General features: G+C 47.6%; 1 protein-coding gene across 5 annotated transcripts; it reads left to right on the forward strand.

Annotated features, from left to right (window-relative positions):
• Positions 1–4: 4 nt before the first annotated feature.
• On the forward strand, positions 5–11525 carry Cstf1 (cleavage stimulation factor subunit 1). Of its 5 annotated transcripts, none has more exons than XR_011365481.1 (8): positions 5–315; positions 2021–2098; positions 2198–2388; positions 4058–4335; positions 4459–4656; positions 5621–6011; positions 9227–9810; positions 9894–11525. XR_011365481.1 is itself a non-coding variant. In XM_069990035.1 (7 exons), exons 2-7 carry the CDS (start codon positions 2055–2057, stop codon positions 9484–9486), a joined length of 1362 nt encoding a protein of 453 aa, XP_069846136.1. In that variant the 5' UTR covers positions 5–315; positions 2021–2054; the 3' UTR covers positions 9487–11525. The 5 variants fall into 5 exon arrangements, 3 of the variants coding, with proteins under 3 accessions (XP_069846136.1, XP_069846138.1, XP_069846137.1); XR_011365482.1 differs by having other exon boundaries at positions 11141–11525; XM_069990035.1 differs by having other exon boundaries at positions 9227–11525.
• The last annotated feature ends 5092 nt before the right edge of the window (positions 11526–16617 follow it).

Genomic DNA, 16617 nt, shown 5'->3' on the forward strand with positions numbered 1-16617 from the left:
TCTATGGCGGTTCTAGAGCCCGCCGTGGTCTCCAGGAGTGGGCATTAGTCCTTGAAATAACAGTCCGTTGGACTCAAGGTTGTTGCATAGGAGATAAAGCCGGGGGTCGGTGAGCGAACGTCTTGAACGTGCCAGTAAGTAAAATGGCGAGAAGGGCAAGACCGAGCGGGACCGGTCGATAGCGCAGCACTCGACGTCGCGGCCTGGGCGCGTGCGCAGTGAATGTGCACGCAGAGCCATCGATCGGGCGGGATTCGCGCCTCCATTTTTTTAGAAGAGAGCCGGAGAGCCGGAGCCAGTGATCGCGATCAGAGGGTACGGACGGGGTCCGGGCATCGGGGAGGGGTGGTGCGGGGGACGGCTGGGACCCGCGGTGGGCCGCACGAGGCCCTGGGCCGTCCAGGGTCGCGCGTGGCGAGGCGTGCGCCCCGAGTCGGGGTCCCCCGGCGGGGCCTGCACGGCCCCTTCCTCCCGCTCCTCCTCCTCCTCCGAGGCCGCCACCCGGCTCGTCCGCCTCGGCGGCCGGGTGCTGGAGGAGCGCACCGAGGCGCGCCCGCCCGGCCCTCCGCCCCGGGGTAACCGGCCCCGGGTGGGGGGCGCCCCGTCCTCGTGCCCCGCTGTCCTCCCGGCGAGTCCGGGGAGAAACCACCCCCCCGCCCGCCGAGCGGAAGTTCCGCGGGTCGCGCCGGGAGATCGACCGCTTTTCCCTTTTGAAAATCTCCCTTTCCCACCCCTGCCGCCTCTCCCTGGGAGCGAGGACCGCCCGGAAGGGTGGTTAGGTCCCCGGCGCCCGAGCAGGCGGTCCTAGCGACCCCCTTAACCCTCACCCCGAATCCGTGGCCTCACTAACTTCCTTGAGTATCTGTTCTCTTGTAGATTTGTGGTACATTTGTTTCTAAATACTCGAATACAGTAGCCGCGAGGTGAGGGTCTGGACGTGCGGGACAGGCCCTCGCGCAGATAGGGAGGGCTTTGGTAAATGGTAGATGTTATTGATACCCCACGGTGAGGCCACTTTTCTATATTTCTGTCGCTTGACACCTGTAGCCCAGTATCTGGCCAAATATACCCTTCCAAATGCAAGGCCCTGAGTTCAAGTGCCACAGGGAGTGGGGGGGCGCGCTAGGGAACGGATAATACCTGATCGTCATCCTCAAACCAACTACCCAGGTCCACCCATTGGCATTGTTGTTGGCGTAAACCAGAAATTCTCTCCAGTTTTCTGTTTCACTTTACTAGACTGAAAGAGAACTTGGATTCTCAAGTAAATGCGAGTGCATGTCTCTGCAGAGTTGTCCTTTTCTTACCATCTCTATAGTCATTTTGGCCCTTTCTCACTTGGATGTAAAGTAACAGTGGTAGGTCCTTTTCATACATTTTCTTTTTTTCTACTTTTTTTTTTTTTTTTTTTGTCTATCATGGGGCCTGAACTCTGGGCCCTGGCGCTGTCCCTCAGCTCACGGTTAGCACTCTACCACTTGAGCCGCAGGGCCACTTCCAGCTTTTTCTGCTTACATGGTGCTGAGGAATCAAACCCAGAGCCTCTTTTGTGCGAAGCAAGCACTCTACCACTGAGCTACCTTCCCAGCTCCTCGTACATTTTCTTAACATAACTTCACTTTGAACCTTTCCAAAGTATTTAGTGGTTGAGTTTTCATAATATAGTAGCTTTTTGCATTCGTATTGACTAAGTTGAATGATTACAATAAGTTCAGTTGCTTGAAAACAGGTTTCACTGATGAACTTAACAGTCCCTGGTAAACATACAGCTCAGCTGGTGGAAACAGGAGCCAGCCATCTAACAATAAGACAAGCTGTCTTGTCTGTTGCAAACACCAGTTGGTGTTTGTTTAAAAGAAGAAATGTAAGATTCAGGGCTAACAATAAAGAATAAAACTTGTGCAGCTGGATAGTTTGGCAGAGAAGAAAAGTTGATGTGGGGTTCTACTATAAACACGCTGACACTACTTGAATCATTTCAGCTCAGTGCTTTACACACACCATGTTGTTTAACCTCCAGAAATTTAACAGCTAAAGAACCTGGGCTAAGAACAATGAGGTCACTAACCAAAGATGATGCAGCTAGTCTAGCTGGAATGTAAGTCTAACCAGACACCTGTGTTGCTTCAGATTTACTAGTTAGTGCCTCTGCCTTTCACTGTTTTTCACTTCCTTGTTTTCTCTCTGCCGCTGGCAGGGAAGTTGTCCTTTTCTCCAAGATGTACAGAACCAAAGTGGGCCTGAAGGACCGCCAGCAGCTCTACAAGCTGATCATCAGCCAGCTGCTCTACGATGGCTACATCAGCATCGCCAATGGCCTCATCAATGAAGTCAAGCCTCAGTCAGTGTGTGCCCCCTCCGAGCAGCTCCTGCACCTCATCAAACTAGGTATCTTGTGAATGTCAGTGTGTGGACCCCATAAAGAACTTTTAGATCTGTCCACAAGATTATTCTTGTGTAGTTTTACTGTGTAATATGTGACAAGTACAACTCTAGCTACTGATGGAGTAAATGAAGTCCAGGTAATAAAGACTTTAAGCTGTTCTAATGTGTTACCCATTTCTGGACCACTCTGCCATTATATTGCCTACTTCCTTCAAGTCTCAGCTCATCTGTTACCTGAGACTCCTCTTCACCTCTCAAACTAATCCCTTAAATTCTCCTGCTTTTTGTTATATTGTAACAATTCCTGTCCAAGAGTTCCTTTATTGTTTGGGTTTCCTTAAAATCCTTTATCTTCCTGCCCTCCAAATCCCTCTTTTTCCCCACCAAAAATAAAAGACTACCTTGGTAATAAAGTGAGGTCCTTGTCTTGTTCAGTGGTGTATCCTTGTGCCTATCTTCCATTCAATAAAATACTGAATTACTGAACATGTTGATTTCCTTTGACTTGGTGGTGCGAAGCATGATGATTTATCACAAGGGAATTGAAAGGTATAAACAAAAAAGCCCCACGATATGGAATTGGCTAAAAAATTTTAAATACCCATAAAATTGAACATAACTATGATAATGTGAACACAAAATCTGTGTGACATGGCCAAGCCAGTCACAACTTGCTGCACAGTAGCAGGTCTGCGTCCCTTTTGAAAACTAAGTTGTATGAATGGTAAGAGAGCCAGAAGGATTTGTGCCACAATGATAAAAAGTTATCTCTGGGTGATAAGACTCAAGGTCATATTTCTTTTCTTCTATATAGTTCTAATTTTTCCAGTGCTAGTAACTATTATTTGTGTGATATGTCAGGTTATTTTTTAATTAAAGCATGATGTATTTTTAGATTAAGCATTCAAAAACATTTCACTAACGTTAAAGCATATTACTGAATTAATGAACTTCTGAGCTGCTAACAGAAGTCAACCTTAAAAATACTGAGATTTGGAGCCGGTTGCTAGTGGCTGGCTCATGCCTGCCATCCTAGCTACTTGGGAGGCTGAGAATGAGGATCATGGTTCAGTGTCAGCCTAGGCAAAAATGGTCAAGAGACTCAGCCCACAGCTGGATACAGCTTCTCATATCTGTCATCCTAAACTATGTGGGGGCTGAGATTGAGAAGATTTGCAGTTCCAGGCCAGCCTAGACAGACTCCATCTGAACAGAGGGAAGTTGAACACACTAGCACCTGCCTGTCATCCCAGCAACAATGGGAAGCCTATATTATGTGTATACTGGTGGTCTAAGCAGGAAGCAAGACCCTATCCTAAAAATAAGTGAGAACTAGAGCTGGAGGTGCGGCCTAGTAGTATCACACCAGCCTAGTAATCATAAGGCTCTGAGTTCAAATCCCAGTACTTCCAAAACACACACACACACACACACATATATTTAAAATGGGGAAATAATAAAGAGTAAACTGCTTTTTGGTGGCAGTTAAAGTGGTAACTCAGGCTGTGTGTGCCCAACCTTCCATCAACCCTGAGGGGCCTGGGCAGAGTCTGTAGTTTTGTACCATTTTAGGTGTGATAGACCTCAAAGGAATTGCAGATTGACACTGGTGAATATCTCCATTTTGGCCTTTACACTATTTCCTCATGTTCTTGATTTTGATTTCTTTCAGGGATGGAAAACGACGACACAGCAGTCCAGTATGCAATTGGTCGTTCAGATACGGTTGCTCCTGGCACAGGCATAGACCTGGAATTCGATGCAGATGTCCAGACCATGTCCCCAGAGGCTTCTGAGTATGAAACGTGCTACGTCACATCCCATAAAGGACCCTGCCGCGTAGCAACCTACAGTAGAGACGGGCAGCTGATAGCCACTGGGTCTGCTGATGCTTCCATAAAGATACTTGACACAGAGAGAATGTTGGCCAAAAGTGCCATGCCAATAGAGGTAAAAAGCCTAGAATATAATAGCATTCTGTTGCTCGTTGTGGAGAGTGTGTGTGGTATAGGCCAGTGATGGTTTACTGTAGTTCAAGATAGTATACTTTGTCTCCTCCTTTTGTTGGCCTAGGTCATGATGAACGAGACTGCACAGCAGAACATGGAAAACCACCCCGTGATTCGGACACTCTATGACCATGTGGATGAAGTCACATGTCTTGCTTTTCACCCAACAGAACAGATCTTGGCCTCTGGCTCAAGAGATTATACTCTCAAATTATTTGATTATTCCAAACCATCAGCAAAAAGAGCCTTCAAGTACATTCAGGTAAGAAATGTTTGGAAGGGGGCTTTTTGTTGTTGTTGTTTTTCATAAATGCTACTTTTTCTCAAGTAGTCTCAGTGATCATTGTATAAAACAAAAATAGAGCAAGGAGAATCCATTCAGGTGGCACATGGACCAGCATGAGAAATGTGTGCTGGCCACCTCTGGCTGCCAGAACAGCTGCTGAGCAGCTAGAGCCTAGCTGCAGTTCATTGGGACAGCTTCACGTCCACACCACTCCTTGAGATCCCATTATACACAAAACTGCTGCCTTCACCAAGAGCTCAATACAGGAAGAAAAACCACAGGATTACTAATAGTAGTGACCTCCAGCTGTCAGTAATTAAATGTAATTTTTTCCTCACTGCTTGCAGCAGGGAGCAACTTAAAGAGACTTCACATTAACAAGAGTGCATTATCAATGTAGGTAACAATAGATTGATAATCCACTAGTCGATTTCTAATCCATTCTGGATTCTCCCAGTATTCATTTACAAATGGAGCTCACTTCTGTAGTTTTTGAAGACTTAACCAGTAAATGCAGTTTTTCAAAATCTTTGCTATAAAGAAAAACAAACTTTTGTATATGACAGAAAGTACTTTTATTACATTGGGGTTTGGTGGTTTTGTTCTTCGGTGCTTAAACTCAGGACCTGGGCACTGTCCCAAACTTTATTGCTCTACCATTTGAACCACAGCTCTACTTCTGGCTTTTTGGTGGTTAAATTGGAAAGCAGTCTGATGGACTTTGCTGCCTGGATAACCTCGAACCAAGATCCTCAGGTCTCAGCCTCCTGAGTAGCTAGGATCATAGGCCCAAGCCACCAGTACTTGGCTTTTATTCTTTCTGATACCTATGTGATACTCAAGGGTTCTTTAATGGACTCTTTCGTCTGGTATTTTCTGCACTGCCTTTGGATCTTATTGTCTGCGGATTGGTCACTCAGGTTAATGTCTGTCATTTCAGGAAGCTGAAATGCTACGCTCCATCTCTTTCCATCCTTCTGGAGACTTTATACTGGTTGGAACTCAGCACCCTACTCTTCGACTTTATGATATCAACACCTTCCAATGCTTTGTCTCTTGCAATCCTCAAGATCAGCACACCGATGCCATTTGCTCCGTTAATTACAACCCCAGTGCCAATATGTATGTAACTGGCAGCAAGGACGGCTGTATCAAATTATGGGATGGAGTTTCAAATCGCTGCATCACCACCTTTGAGAAAGCACACGACGGTGCCGAAGTCTGCTCTGCCATTTTTTCCAAAAATTCTAAATACATTCTTTCAAGTGGAAAAGACTCTGTGGCTAAGCTTTGGGAAATATCCACAGGACGAACACTAGTCAGATACACGGGTATGTGAGAAACTGCCATTTCTATCCCATTTTACCATTTCCAGAACTCCTCAGTCCCCCTTTCAGAGCAATACAGTAAATGTATGCACAGGGCAAGGCAGTTCTTAATCCCTCTTTCAGAGCTAAAAACGGTCCAACCTTGGGGCTGAGGTGGTAGCTTGGTGTAAAGTACTTTACTAGCATGTGAGAGGCCCCAGAATCCACCCCATACTCAAAAAAATAAAGTAACCATTTACTTAAGGTTGCAGTTAGTAAGAGGCAAAGCTGGGAATAAAATCATAGTTACTTTTTTTTTTGGGGGGGGGGGGTCCAGTCATGGGGCCTGAACTTTGGGCCTGGGCGCTGTCCCTCAGCTCTTCAGCTCAAGGCTAGCGCTCTACCACTTGAGCCACAGTGCCACTTCCGGCTTTTTTCTTTTTTCTTATGTGGTGCTGAGGAATTGAACCCAGGGCCTCATGCATGCAAGGCAAGCGCTCTACCACTGAGCTACCTTCCCAGCCCCCAAAAATCATAGTTTCTTAACCCCACTCCTCTCAGTACGGTCTCAGCTAGAGAGACGCGGTCTGGAGACTATGCAGGGAACCTTGAGACTTGGCAGTCCATTGGTAGAACAGGCACTTGTCCTCTTCTTCCCACAGCAACGGGGACCCAAGCCGAGGAAAGCCTGTTAGTGGAGCTCCATAATAGCATGTGTGGGGTCTTCTCCAGTGAGAGGGGGTAGAGGTCTTCCCCATCCCTAAGAGCAGAGGAAATCTCCACCTGAGACCAGTGTCCTGAGCCCAGATTGGAAGTGAGCTCAGCAGACAGAACAGCTCAAATTCTCATTAATTCCTGCTGGTCTCTCCGGCAGCATGTGTACCAAGGAGCTCCTTTTGTGGTGAATCTGTTCAGCTTTCCTATTACCCGGCATAAGGATTCAAGTCCATTGAGATAATAAGTATTGTTAAAGTATTTCTTACTCTTCTTTTCCATAGCAGCCAAGGCTGTTGTCTGGTGAGAAACCTCCAGGGAGCTTCTACTGTTTTTCTCTTGTGAGCAATGTTTGTGTTGTACACTAAGATCACCATAGCTCAGAAAACTCAAGACACTTGGTGTGGGGGTGGGGGGGGAGGGAGAGGGGAACCTCTACTATCTGGAGGTAGAACAGCAGTGCTGGTGACATCTGAGCCACTAGGGTGCAGCATCGCCTACCGAGATGTGTCCCCAGTACAGCCTGCAAGTCTGCAGAGAGCCACTCTTGTCCTAGTTCTTGAAATGAACTGTACGTGGACGGCAGAGAAAAGATGCTGGTGGGAGCAGAGGAGACGTGTCCCACTGTGCTTCACCCGAGAGCAGTGGTGTGTGCGATGCCTTGTGGCACGTGGTAACTGAATGGAGGACTGCCGGTGCGGGTGTTTCAAAGCGGATCTGTATGCAAATTCCATTTGGAGCTGTTGAAAGTTAGGAACAATGTAAATGACCATCAGGAAGCTTGAATAAATCTGTTGTACAGAGAGCCTTCAGAAGTATATATCAGGGCTGGGAAGGTGGCTCAGTGGTAGAGCGCTTGCCTTGCATGCATGAGGCCCTGGGTTCCATTCCTTAGCACCACATAAGCAAAAAAAGCCGGAAGTGGTGCTGTGGCTCAAGTGGTAGAGGGCTAGCCTTGAGCTGAAGAGCTGAGGGTCAGCGCCCAGGCCCAGAGTTGAAGCCCCATGACCAAAAAAAAAAAAAAGTAAATGCCTGCTGGATACTAGTCTTGCATTGTAGTCCTAGCTCCTAAGGAGGCTGAGACCTGGAGAATCACAGTTAAAGTCAGCCTAGGCAGAAAAGTCCTCAAGGTTTCATTTCTGATGACTCAGTAGCGAGCTAAACTAGAATCGGGCTCAAGCAGTAGAGCACCAGCCAAGCCAGAGTGCTGGCCCTGAGTTCAACCCCTAGTACCAAAACAGTTACAGAAGTGAAAACTCACTGGGGCCAGATATAGTAGCACATGCCTGAAATCCCAGGTTTGCAAAGGTAAAGGTAGAAGAATTACAGTCTTAAGGCCAGCCCAGACAGAAGCCAGGCATTATCATTAAGCAAGAAGGGCTGGAGTCATGAATCAAGTGGTAAATTATCAAGACCCTTAGTCAAACCCCAAGTACTACCAAATACATGAATACTTTATGTCATAGGAACAGGTTTGTGAACATTAAGTGTAATGCCCAAGGTGACGTCACTAATTAGAGCCGAGCTGGCCTCTGCCTTAGCTAAAGCTTCTGTTTCCATCCGTTGAGTTGTATTCATTCCTTCTCACATGAGAAGCGTGGGGCCTCTGCTCTGATTTCAGACACTGATAATGAGTTTAGTGCCCAGAGAAGTGGAAGAGTGACCGACCACCTTAGCAAGAGCAGCCCAACCAGGGGTCATTTCCCACCCAGATGGAGAGGAAATAGAGAGATGGGACAGAACCAAACCAGCGTTTGGTTTCTGCACCCCAGAAAGCAATTCAGTCCTGTCCTCCCAACAACGGGGCTTCTCACTTTCCGTTGAGTATTTTACGTAGTCATGAGAGGATAAAGCTTCCTTTTGGAAAGCAAATTTTCATGCACCAGTAATTCTGTTGCTAGGAGTTTAATCCTAAGAAAATAGAGATCTGTACATGGGATGTTTTTCCAGCCCTGTTCATCCTGGCTGGAAATAAATGTCTAGCTGTGAAAGAACTGTCTTGGTTCTTCTAACCATGAGATACTTTGCAACTATGAAAAAATGTGACCAATATAAAGTCAGTTTTTACTAAAGAAGATAGACGATGCAGCACCAGCTCTATTTTATTTGCTTAATTTGTTTGGGTTTTTGTTTTTGTTTTGGTGCCAGTACTGGAGCTTGAACTCAGGGCCTGGGTGCTATCCCTGAGAGTTTTTGTTCAAGGCTAGTGCTCTACCACTTAGGCCACAGCACCACTTCCAGCTTTTTCTGAATAATTTATTGGAGATGTCTCACGGACTTTTCTGCCCAGGTTAGCTTTAAACCATGCTCCTCAGAATGCAGCCTCGGGAGTAGCTAGGATTGATTATAGGTGTGAGCCACCAGCACCTGGCCCGGCTCTCTTTTTTTTTTTTTTTTTTTTTTTAAAGGCTGTTTTTTCAGCCGAGGGAGTAAGAACACCACCAGGACATCCAGAGGGTCCAAGGGGTGAACTTGGTGATGATGGCTCCATGCACAGGCCATTCACGTCTTGGTTTCTGTTGCAGGCGCGGGCCTGAGCGGCAGGCAGGTACACCGGACACAGGCCGTCTTTAACCACACGGAGGACTACGTGCTGCTACCGGATGAAAGGACCATCAGCCTGTGCTGCTGGGACTCGAGGACAGCCGAGCGCCGGAACCTGCTCTCACTGGGCCACAACAACATCGTGCGCTGCATCGTGCACTCACCCACCAACCCGGGCTTCATGACCTGCAGCGACGACTTCAGAGCCCGGTTCTGGTACCGGAGGTCCACCACCGACTGAGCCAGGCAGACCTGGCCATGGGGCTCATGTCTGAGGACGCCGCCCTCCTCCCGGGGCCTGCCACCAGCGCCAGTAGGAAGCTATGCCACCCGTGGCTTGTGCTGGGCCATGGTGAACATCCTACTGGGATTTGGACAAAAGAATCTTTTTTGGCCTTGATGTAGAATCATGGTGGAAAAGGTTGGAAACCCAGATCTGTGTGCATTTCTCCACTCACTGATGATTACAGTGTGATTTTTACTGGTTTTGTAAATGCAGGACTTGCCGATTCATTGATCTTGCGCATTTGGAAGAGAGAATATTAAAGTGCTTTCTAGGGTTCAGGTGAGTCTAGCGTGAGAACTTCGGCTTGGCTCTCGGCCACCCCCAAGCCTATTCTGCGACCCCTCTCTGTATTTCCTTTCCAGATACATTGTGACAGGTGAGTAGCTGCGGCGTGAGGACCTAGAGTGTTGTGCCATGTTGAACCACTTTGAGAACCTCTCATCCTTCTGACAATAAAGCTCAGATCTGCAACTTTAGTGTTCTCTATGTTCACCGGTCCGCAGGACTGCGTCTGTTACCACCCTCACCCCACCCCTGCAGCGCTGGGGTGCGGGGTCCTCAGAAAGTGCCTAGCCAGTACAATGATTCATGATCTGATGGCAACCATCATGAAAAATGAGTCTGATTCAGACAGAAATGGGAGCCTGTGTTTTGTCTTCATGAGGGCTAGCTCTGTTTGTCAGTAATCTCTACTCTCTTTTTCATACTCTTAAGCATGTTAGTGTCTCCTTGCAGACGCCACAGGAGCTACAGCCCTGGAAGATTAAGACAATTAACAATCCAGTATAAGGTTTCTTTATCCTGAAATTTTTTCGAGGATGACAGCACTTCTCTGGATTCTGTTCTCTCTCTGAGAGAACCATACACTCCCCTCTTACTATGTCTTGCTATTTATTCCAAAATTCAAATACCTCATGAGCCAGTAGAAGTACCTAGAAGTAGAACCTGGGAACAGCTGGAATTATAGTAAATAGGTCAAAATAAAAGTAATTGCTGTGTCACAGGAACTTCCTGCCTACAAGTTCTGCTTCAGTCATTGTCCCTTGGCCAGTAAAGACCTTACATGTTCTCCGTGTGTTAAGGCCCAGGGTTCTAGGTCAGCCTTCCAGAGAGCTGTGTTTTTGATCCATGATGAGTGTAAATTTAGTTTTATTTTGCATCCTGATTTCCCACTACTTGAACTTGGCCATCTGGAGGTGCTGTGTGCGTGTGTGTGTGTACATGTGTGTGTACACGTGAATACACCCAATCCTGGGGCTTGAACTCAGGGCCTGTGTGCTGCTGTCCCTGAGCTTTTTTTTTGCTCAACTGTCGTTCTACCACTTGAGACAGCTCCACTTCTGGCTTTTTGGTGGTTACTTGGAGGTAGAAGAAGTCTCAAGGACTTCCCTGCCTGGGCTGGCTTGGAACCATGTTCCTCACATCTCAGTCTCTTGAGTAGCTAGGATTACAGATGTGATCACTGTCACTCAGCTGGGAGGTACTATTTTTAGATTAAAAGAGTGCTACTGAATAGGAACAGGGGTAACCAGTTCTTAATAATAATATTAAAAAAGCTAAATTAGGCAAAACTCCCCACTTCTTTTTCTGACTTCCTTGTTGCCTTTAGCCTGTGAACGCACCATCTGCCATGTCTGTTTCTCCGCTCTGCCTCACGTACTGAAGGGACAGCCCTGCGTGCCCGTGGCTCCACTGGGTCTTTGCATTGATCGTGACGGTTTTTGCGCCAGTCTCTGGAGTGGTTCCGTAGCATCAGGAACTAAACTGACAGGATCAAGAACTTCGGTGTTTTTGAAACGATTTCCTTTCTTCTTTGCTTGTAAAAGTGATAATAATGTTTTGAGTTGGTGTAAATGCCAAGAGTTTCTGTATGGACTTGGTGTTCTCACCTCAGTAATGGTGCTGGCATTCAGTGATGGATAGTCTCCAGTCAGAATGAGATTTCCACCTTCACACCTGTGATTGCTAAAATAAACTTTTGTATATAATGGCCATTTAAAGTCAGTTCTTTTTTTTTGGAACGTGAATTTTCCCGTGTTTGCACAGATGCAATGAGTGCTTTTCGCACTTTCCCCTGTGCCTGTTCTAGAAGTCACAGTTGCCAATCGCCTTACTGTGTCTCTGCTCTCCTCTCTGAATTTAAGCAGCTTGCGTATGATTCAGTGTCTCTAGATCGTTTAGAGCGAACTCTCTTCTGTCTTGCACTGGGTTTCTTTAGGCCAGGTGTCGTGGGGTTAGGGGAGGGTGCGGTCTCAGCTCTGTCACTGACTTGGTTTGCTCCCGCAAACCATATGTCTTCTGGCATACAGTGTCCTCTGCTTAAAGGTCTGGCTCCTCCCGACGCAGACTGGCTTGAAGCAGGAAAAGCCATCTGCTCTGAAGCAGGAGGCTTCATTCTCTGAACACACAGCAGACCTAGCAGACCAGGTCCTCTGAGAGTCCTTTCAGTACCCACCTGACTAGAAAGCCGGGGAAATCCTGAGAGGCAAGCACAGGAGGACAGATGCGGAGGGCTAACAGTGCTGGAGCCCACAGCCACCCCAAGGACTGGTGTCCGCTTCTTGTGGCCTAATGGTTTTTGAGCAGAAAGCTCTTGTGGGGGCTGGAGGGTTTAGTCAAGGCCCAGAAAGCCTAGAAGCCTCAAGTCCCCCCCCCCCGTATTGGGGAGGGAGTGGAAGGTGGCATAGAGGACAGAAGCCGATAGGCTGTCCCCCAACAACTCGATCTAAACTGCTTAGGGAAAGTCAAGTCGAAATTTAAAAGCTGTCGGCAATCAGTAGTGGCCCCAGTGACTTCCAGAAACCAACACAAATTCCCTGAGGAAGAACACACCTGAACCCCTCAGTCATCTTCCCAGATGGTAGTACCATCTGGGGGGGGTGAGGGGCGGTGGACAGGGGTGGCATGAATGCCGAGTATATGTATGAAGAAGCAATACGTGAGCTTTGCAGGGAAGCCCAAGTGTGCAGGAGACACGCCCACCTTCCTGCACCTCCTGAGCTCAGCTGATTGGCCTCTAAGCTCAGGAAGACATTGGGTCCCAAGAGCTGTCTGAGCACATCCCTCCCCCAACATTACGATCCTCACTAGGACCTCCCTAACTTGGTTCTCAGACTCTGTTACTGCCTTCAGCCAGACATTTCGAAAGGACCCCGTTTCCTGGAATGTTCTGCTCTTGCAATATCTGTTCATGTAAGACTTGTCCACTGAAAGACAAATGCATTTCGTCAAGGTGTCTTAAAGCAGTCTCAAACCACAAAATACTATCCCAGCTTTCTGTGTGTCAGACTAATTTCAGGCCCCGGCTCTAGCACATTTGTGTCTTAGTTTCCTCTTCTAGCCTAGGTTGAGCTCTCTAGAAACATCATAAATTAGAGCGCCAGAATCTATGGTATATTTGAGGGCCAGCCCTACCTTGTTAAGGAAAGTCCCTGACAAGCTTGCCGAGGTGATGGGAACCATCTGAACTTGAGTGAGCGTGGCGCCTCTCAGACTGAAGTCTAGCTATGTGTCTCCACTCTGATCTTGAGCAGATTTGTCCTTCCTTACAATTTTTTTTTTACCAGTCCTAGGGCTTGAATTCCAGACCTGGGCACTGTCCCTGAGCTTCTTTTGCCCAAGGCTAGCACTCTACCACTTGAACCACAGCACCACTTGCAGCTTCTTCTGCTTATGTGGTACTGAGGAATCGAACCCAAGGCTTCATGCATGTTAGGCAAGCATAATACCACTAAGCCACATTCCCTGCCCCTTAAAAAGTTTTAAGTCTTGCTATGTAGACCAGGCCAGCCTTGAACTCTATCCTCCTCCCTCCACCTCTCAAAGTACACCATTCACACCTGGATTCCATTTAACTTTTTTATTATAGATCATTTCAAATGTATGTAGAAGTCAATAATACAACAGACAGTGGCTGCCGAGACCTGGGGAGGGGAAAGAGGGGTGACTGCTGAGGGGTTTCTATTGGGTAGAATGAAAGTGCTTTGAAATTAGATTGTGATGATAGTTACACTGAAGTGTATACTTTTAAAGGGTGAGTTTTATGGCACTTGAATTAGATTCAAGTACCCATGGCTTACATCTCTAGTCCTAGCTACCCAAAGAAGCTGAGATCTGCAGATCATAGTTTAAAGCTAGCCCCTGGAAGGAAAATTGGTGAGATTTATCTCCAATTAACTACCCTCAAAAAAAAAAAAAAAAAAAAAAAAACTGAAATGGAGCTGTGACTCAAATGGTAGAGCACTAGCCTTGAGTAAAAGAGTTCAGGGACAGCTTCCAGGCCCTGAGTTCAAGGCCCAGGACCAGCACACAAAAAAGAAAAACATGTCTATAGTACAATGAAGCCCAAAGCACCTGACACAGGCTCTCCAGCCTCCATTGTGACCAGCCTTGACCTGCCTGAGCCTCTCTACTTTGCTGCGTGTCTTTGCTAGATGTCAGCTGTATTTTATCTATAAATGTTTCAGTATATGTATCAGAAAGGCAGGGGCTTTTAAGGACTCAATCATAACATCATTATACCTGCAAACACAAGGTTAATTACGGATTGGATTAGCAGCTTAGATTGAGTTGCTTGGGGCCTGCTTGGGGAACACCTGGGACTGAACTCCTCAGAGACATTTCGTTAACACGGTCACATATCCATTCAATGTTTGGATTCCCATATGGGTGATTAGTTTGTTCTGACGTAGTATCTAAGCAAGAGCCACCCCCTGTGACAGACGCTTTCTATATTTCTTCTTCATATTCTGTCTTTTTCTTCCCTTTGGAGTTTTATTCATCAAAGAAAGTAGATGTGGCCAAATAAACATCCCCTCCCAGCTCCTTGTCAATAGCTGGCTTGTAAGGCTGCCATGGGGTTACAGGAGGCAGTGTGGCACGTGGTTAGATCTCAACCTGGCACTGTAGACGCTTAGAGGTTGGTCTTCAGGCCCTGTCTGGTCCTGATGCTCTCCAGTTCTTTTTCTCAGCCCAGCCTGGGGGGGGAGGGGGGTCATTTCCTGGTAGACCCATGGAGGCAGAGCTGTCCACCAAGAGAGCCTGGCCTGTCACCAGCCCACTTCCTTGGGGTACCTCAGAGGACACGACCCTTTCTCCCCTGTTGCCAAGATAATTTGGGCCGAGATGCTGGCTGGCCCTCACTTCCCTGCCTGGGCTACGTGCACAGCCCAGTGCCACCTTCAACCCACTCTGGTTTAGCAGCTTCTCCAGGTGCTAAAAGGACTTCGACCACAAGAGAAAGGGGGTGCTGAGGGTGCAGAAACAGGACGTGTAGCCAGGCAGCATTGCTGTAACACTTGTGCAGAATAGCGACTATTGGGATCGCATCCTGGTTGTTACCTAATCTAGAACCAGAAGGTATTCAGCACGTTGGGAGGACCGTGTTGAGCACCGTGCACAATGCTGAGGAGGTGTCAGTGGCCCCCACACGCCAGGTTCTGGATCAGTGTTATTCATTACAAAGTACGTGTGTGTGCACGCTGGTACTGGGGCTGGGCATTGTCCCTTAGCTTTTTTATTCAGGGCTGGCATTCTACTACTTGAGCCACAGTTCCATTTTTTGGTGGTGAGTTGGAGATAAGCCGGCTTGGGCTGGCTTTGAACTGCAACCCTCAGATCTCAGCCTCCTAAGAAGCTAGGATTACAGGCCTGAGCTACTGGCACCTGGCTGAGTACTTTCGGCTCTTTAGAACAAGAGACAGGTTTGTTTGGGGGATCTTTTGTGTGTGGTGGGGTTAGCAGAGGGAAAAGTTTCCCTGGCCCCGGAGCTCCCTCCTTTCCCTGTTCTAATCTCTCCCTTCCCCCCTCCTCCCTCGTGGGGTACTCCATCTCCCCCCTGCCTGCACAGGACTGTAGCACGCGAAGGAAGACCCCCTCAGAAAACACCAACACCAGACTCGGGGCTCGAACACCGCATTTGTCAGCCCGGGGGTACCCACTGTGTGCCTTGCAGCCATGCTGTTGGAGTGAAATCTCAAATCCTAAAGAATTTGGGGACTCAGCTGTCAGTCAAAGCAGCGCTTCATAATTCACTGCGCTTCCATCCATAACTGCTGGTTTCCTCACAAGGAACATGCTCGTTTTCACCCCTTTTCCCGGCTCATGCTTGTTCATGCTCATTCACCTCTGCATTTCCGTGCCTTGCCTTCCCTAAATGACTCTGTACGTTCTGTGGAGTCAGCACCCCACTACCATCCACCCATCAGTGATAACCCTCAAAGTTAAGTTTAAACAAAGGGAGCATTTTAAGGTATCGAGTGCCTGGGCCAGCAATCAGCTATTTCACATGGCAAATGCATTCAGATCCTCCAATGCAGGGCCCAGTCACACAGGAAAACCAGAAGTCAAGAAGTAAATGTAGGGCTGGGAAGGTGGCTCAGTGGTAGAGTGCTTGCCTTGCATGCATGAGGCCCTGAGTTCAATTCCTCAGCACCACAAAAGCAGAAAAAGCTAGAAGTGGCACTGTACTCAAGTGGTAGAGCACTATCCTTGAGCTGAAGAGCTGAGGGACAGCATCCAGGCCCAGAGTTCAGGCCCTGTGGATAAAAAAAAAAAAAAAAAAAGTAAATGTATATAATGGTGAGAGGAGAGTGCGAAGAGATGGAGCTACCAGACATAAAAATGCACAACATCTGCCCTACTATGTCTGTATGATAGAGGTGGATTGAAAGAACATTCTAGACCTGGCAAGTCAGGAAGCACTGTGAGCTAGCGTGGTAACTTCAAGGACACGCAATGATGGGTGGGTTGTTGGATTCCAGCCGTAACAAGTATGCCTGGTTCAGTGTGTTCAGGGCCTGGCTCCCTGTGCGACAGAGGCAGATCCCAGGAAGCGGGAAGGAAGAAACGCTGACCGCCATCAGAAATTGGGCCAATTGGCCTCATCATGGAAACGAGTTGGCAGTGGTTCAAGAGACAAGAATGTTCTATGCCCCTGAACTGGGCTGTTCAAAGCAGGAACTTGTGCTGCAAAGCAGAAGAGGGTGGTTTTGTTTTTTTTATTTCCTTTTGTGGTTTCTCCTAGCAAATGAGTGGCAGTCTCTGCTTACAGACTAGCACTACGTCAGGCATGGAGTGAGTGTGGCC

Source organism: Dipodomys merriami, unplaced genomic scaffold (genome assembly GCF_024711535.1).
Source record: "Dipodomys merriami isolate MVZ:Mamm:240054 unplaced genomic scaffold, mDipMer1.0.p SCAF_39, whole genome shotgun sequence".
Taxonomy (NCBI): Eukaryota; Metazoa; Chordata; class Mammalia; order Rodentia; family Heteromyidae; genus Dipodomys; species Dipodomys merriami.

Bases quoted from the DNA above. Each gene is read 5' to 3' on its own strand.
- Cstf1 (XM_069990035.1), top strand. From the start codon at position 2,055: ATGAGGTCACTAACCAAAGATGATGCAGCTAGTCTAGCTGGAAT. The intron at 4,657-5,620 runs GTAAGAAATGTT...CTGTCATTTCAG, and splicing joins GAGCCTTCAAGTACATTCAG to GAAGCTGAAATGCTACGCTC. The intron at 6,012-9,226 runs GTATGTGAGAAA...TTTCTGTTGCAG, and splicing joins AACACTAGTCAGATACACGG to GCGCGGGCCTGAGCGGCAGG.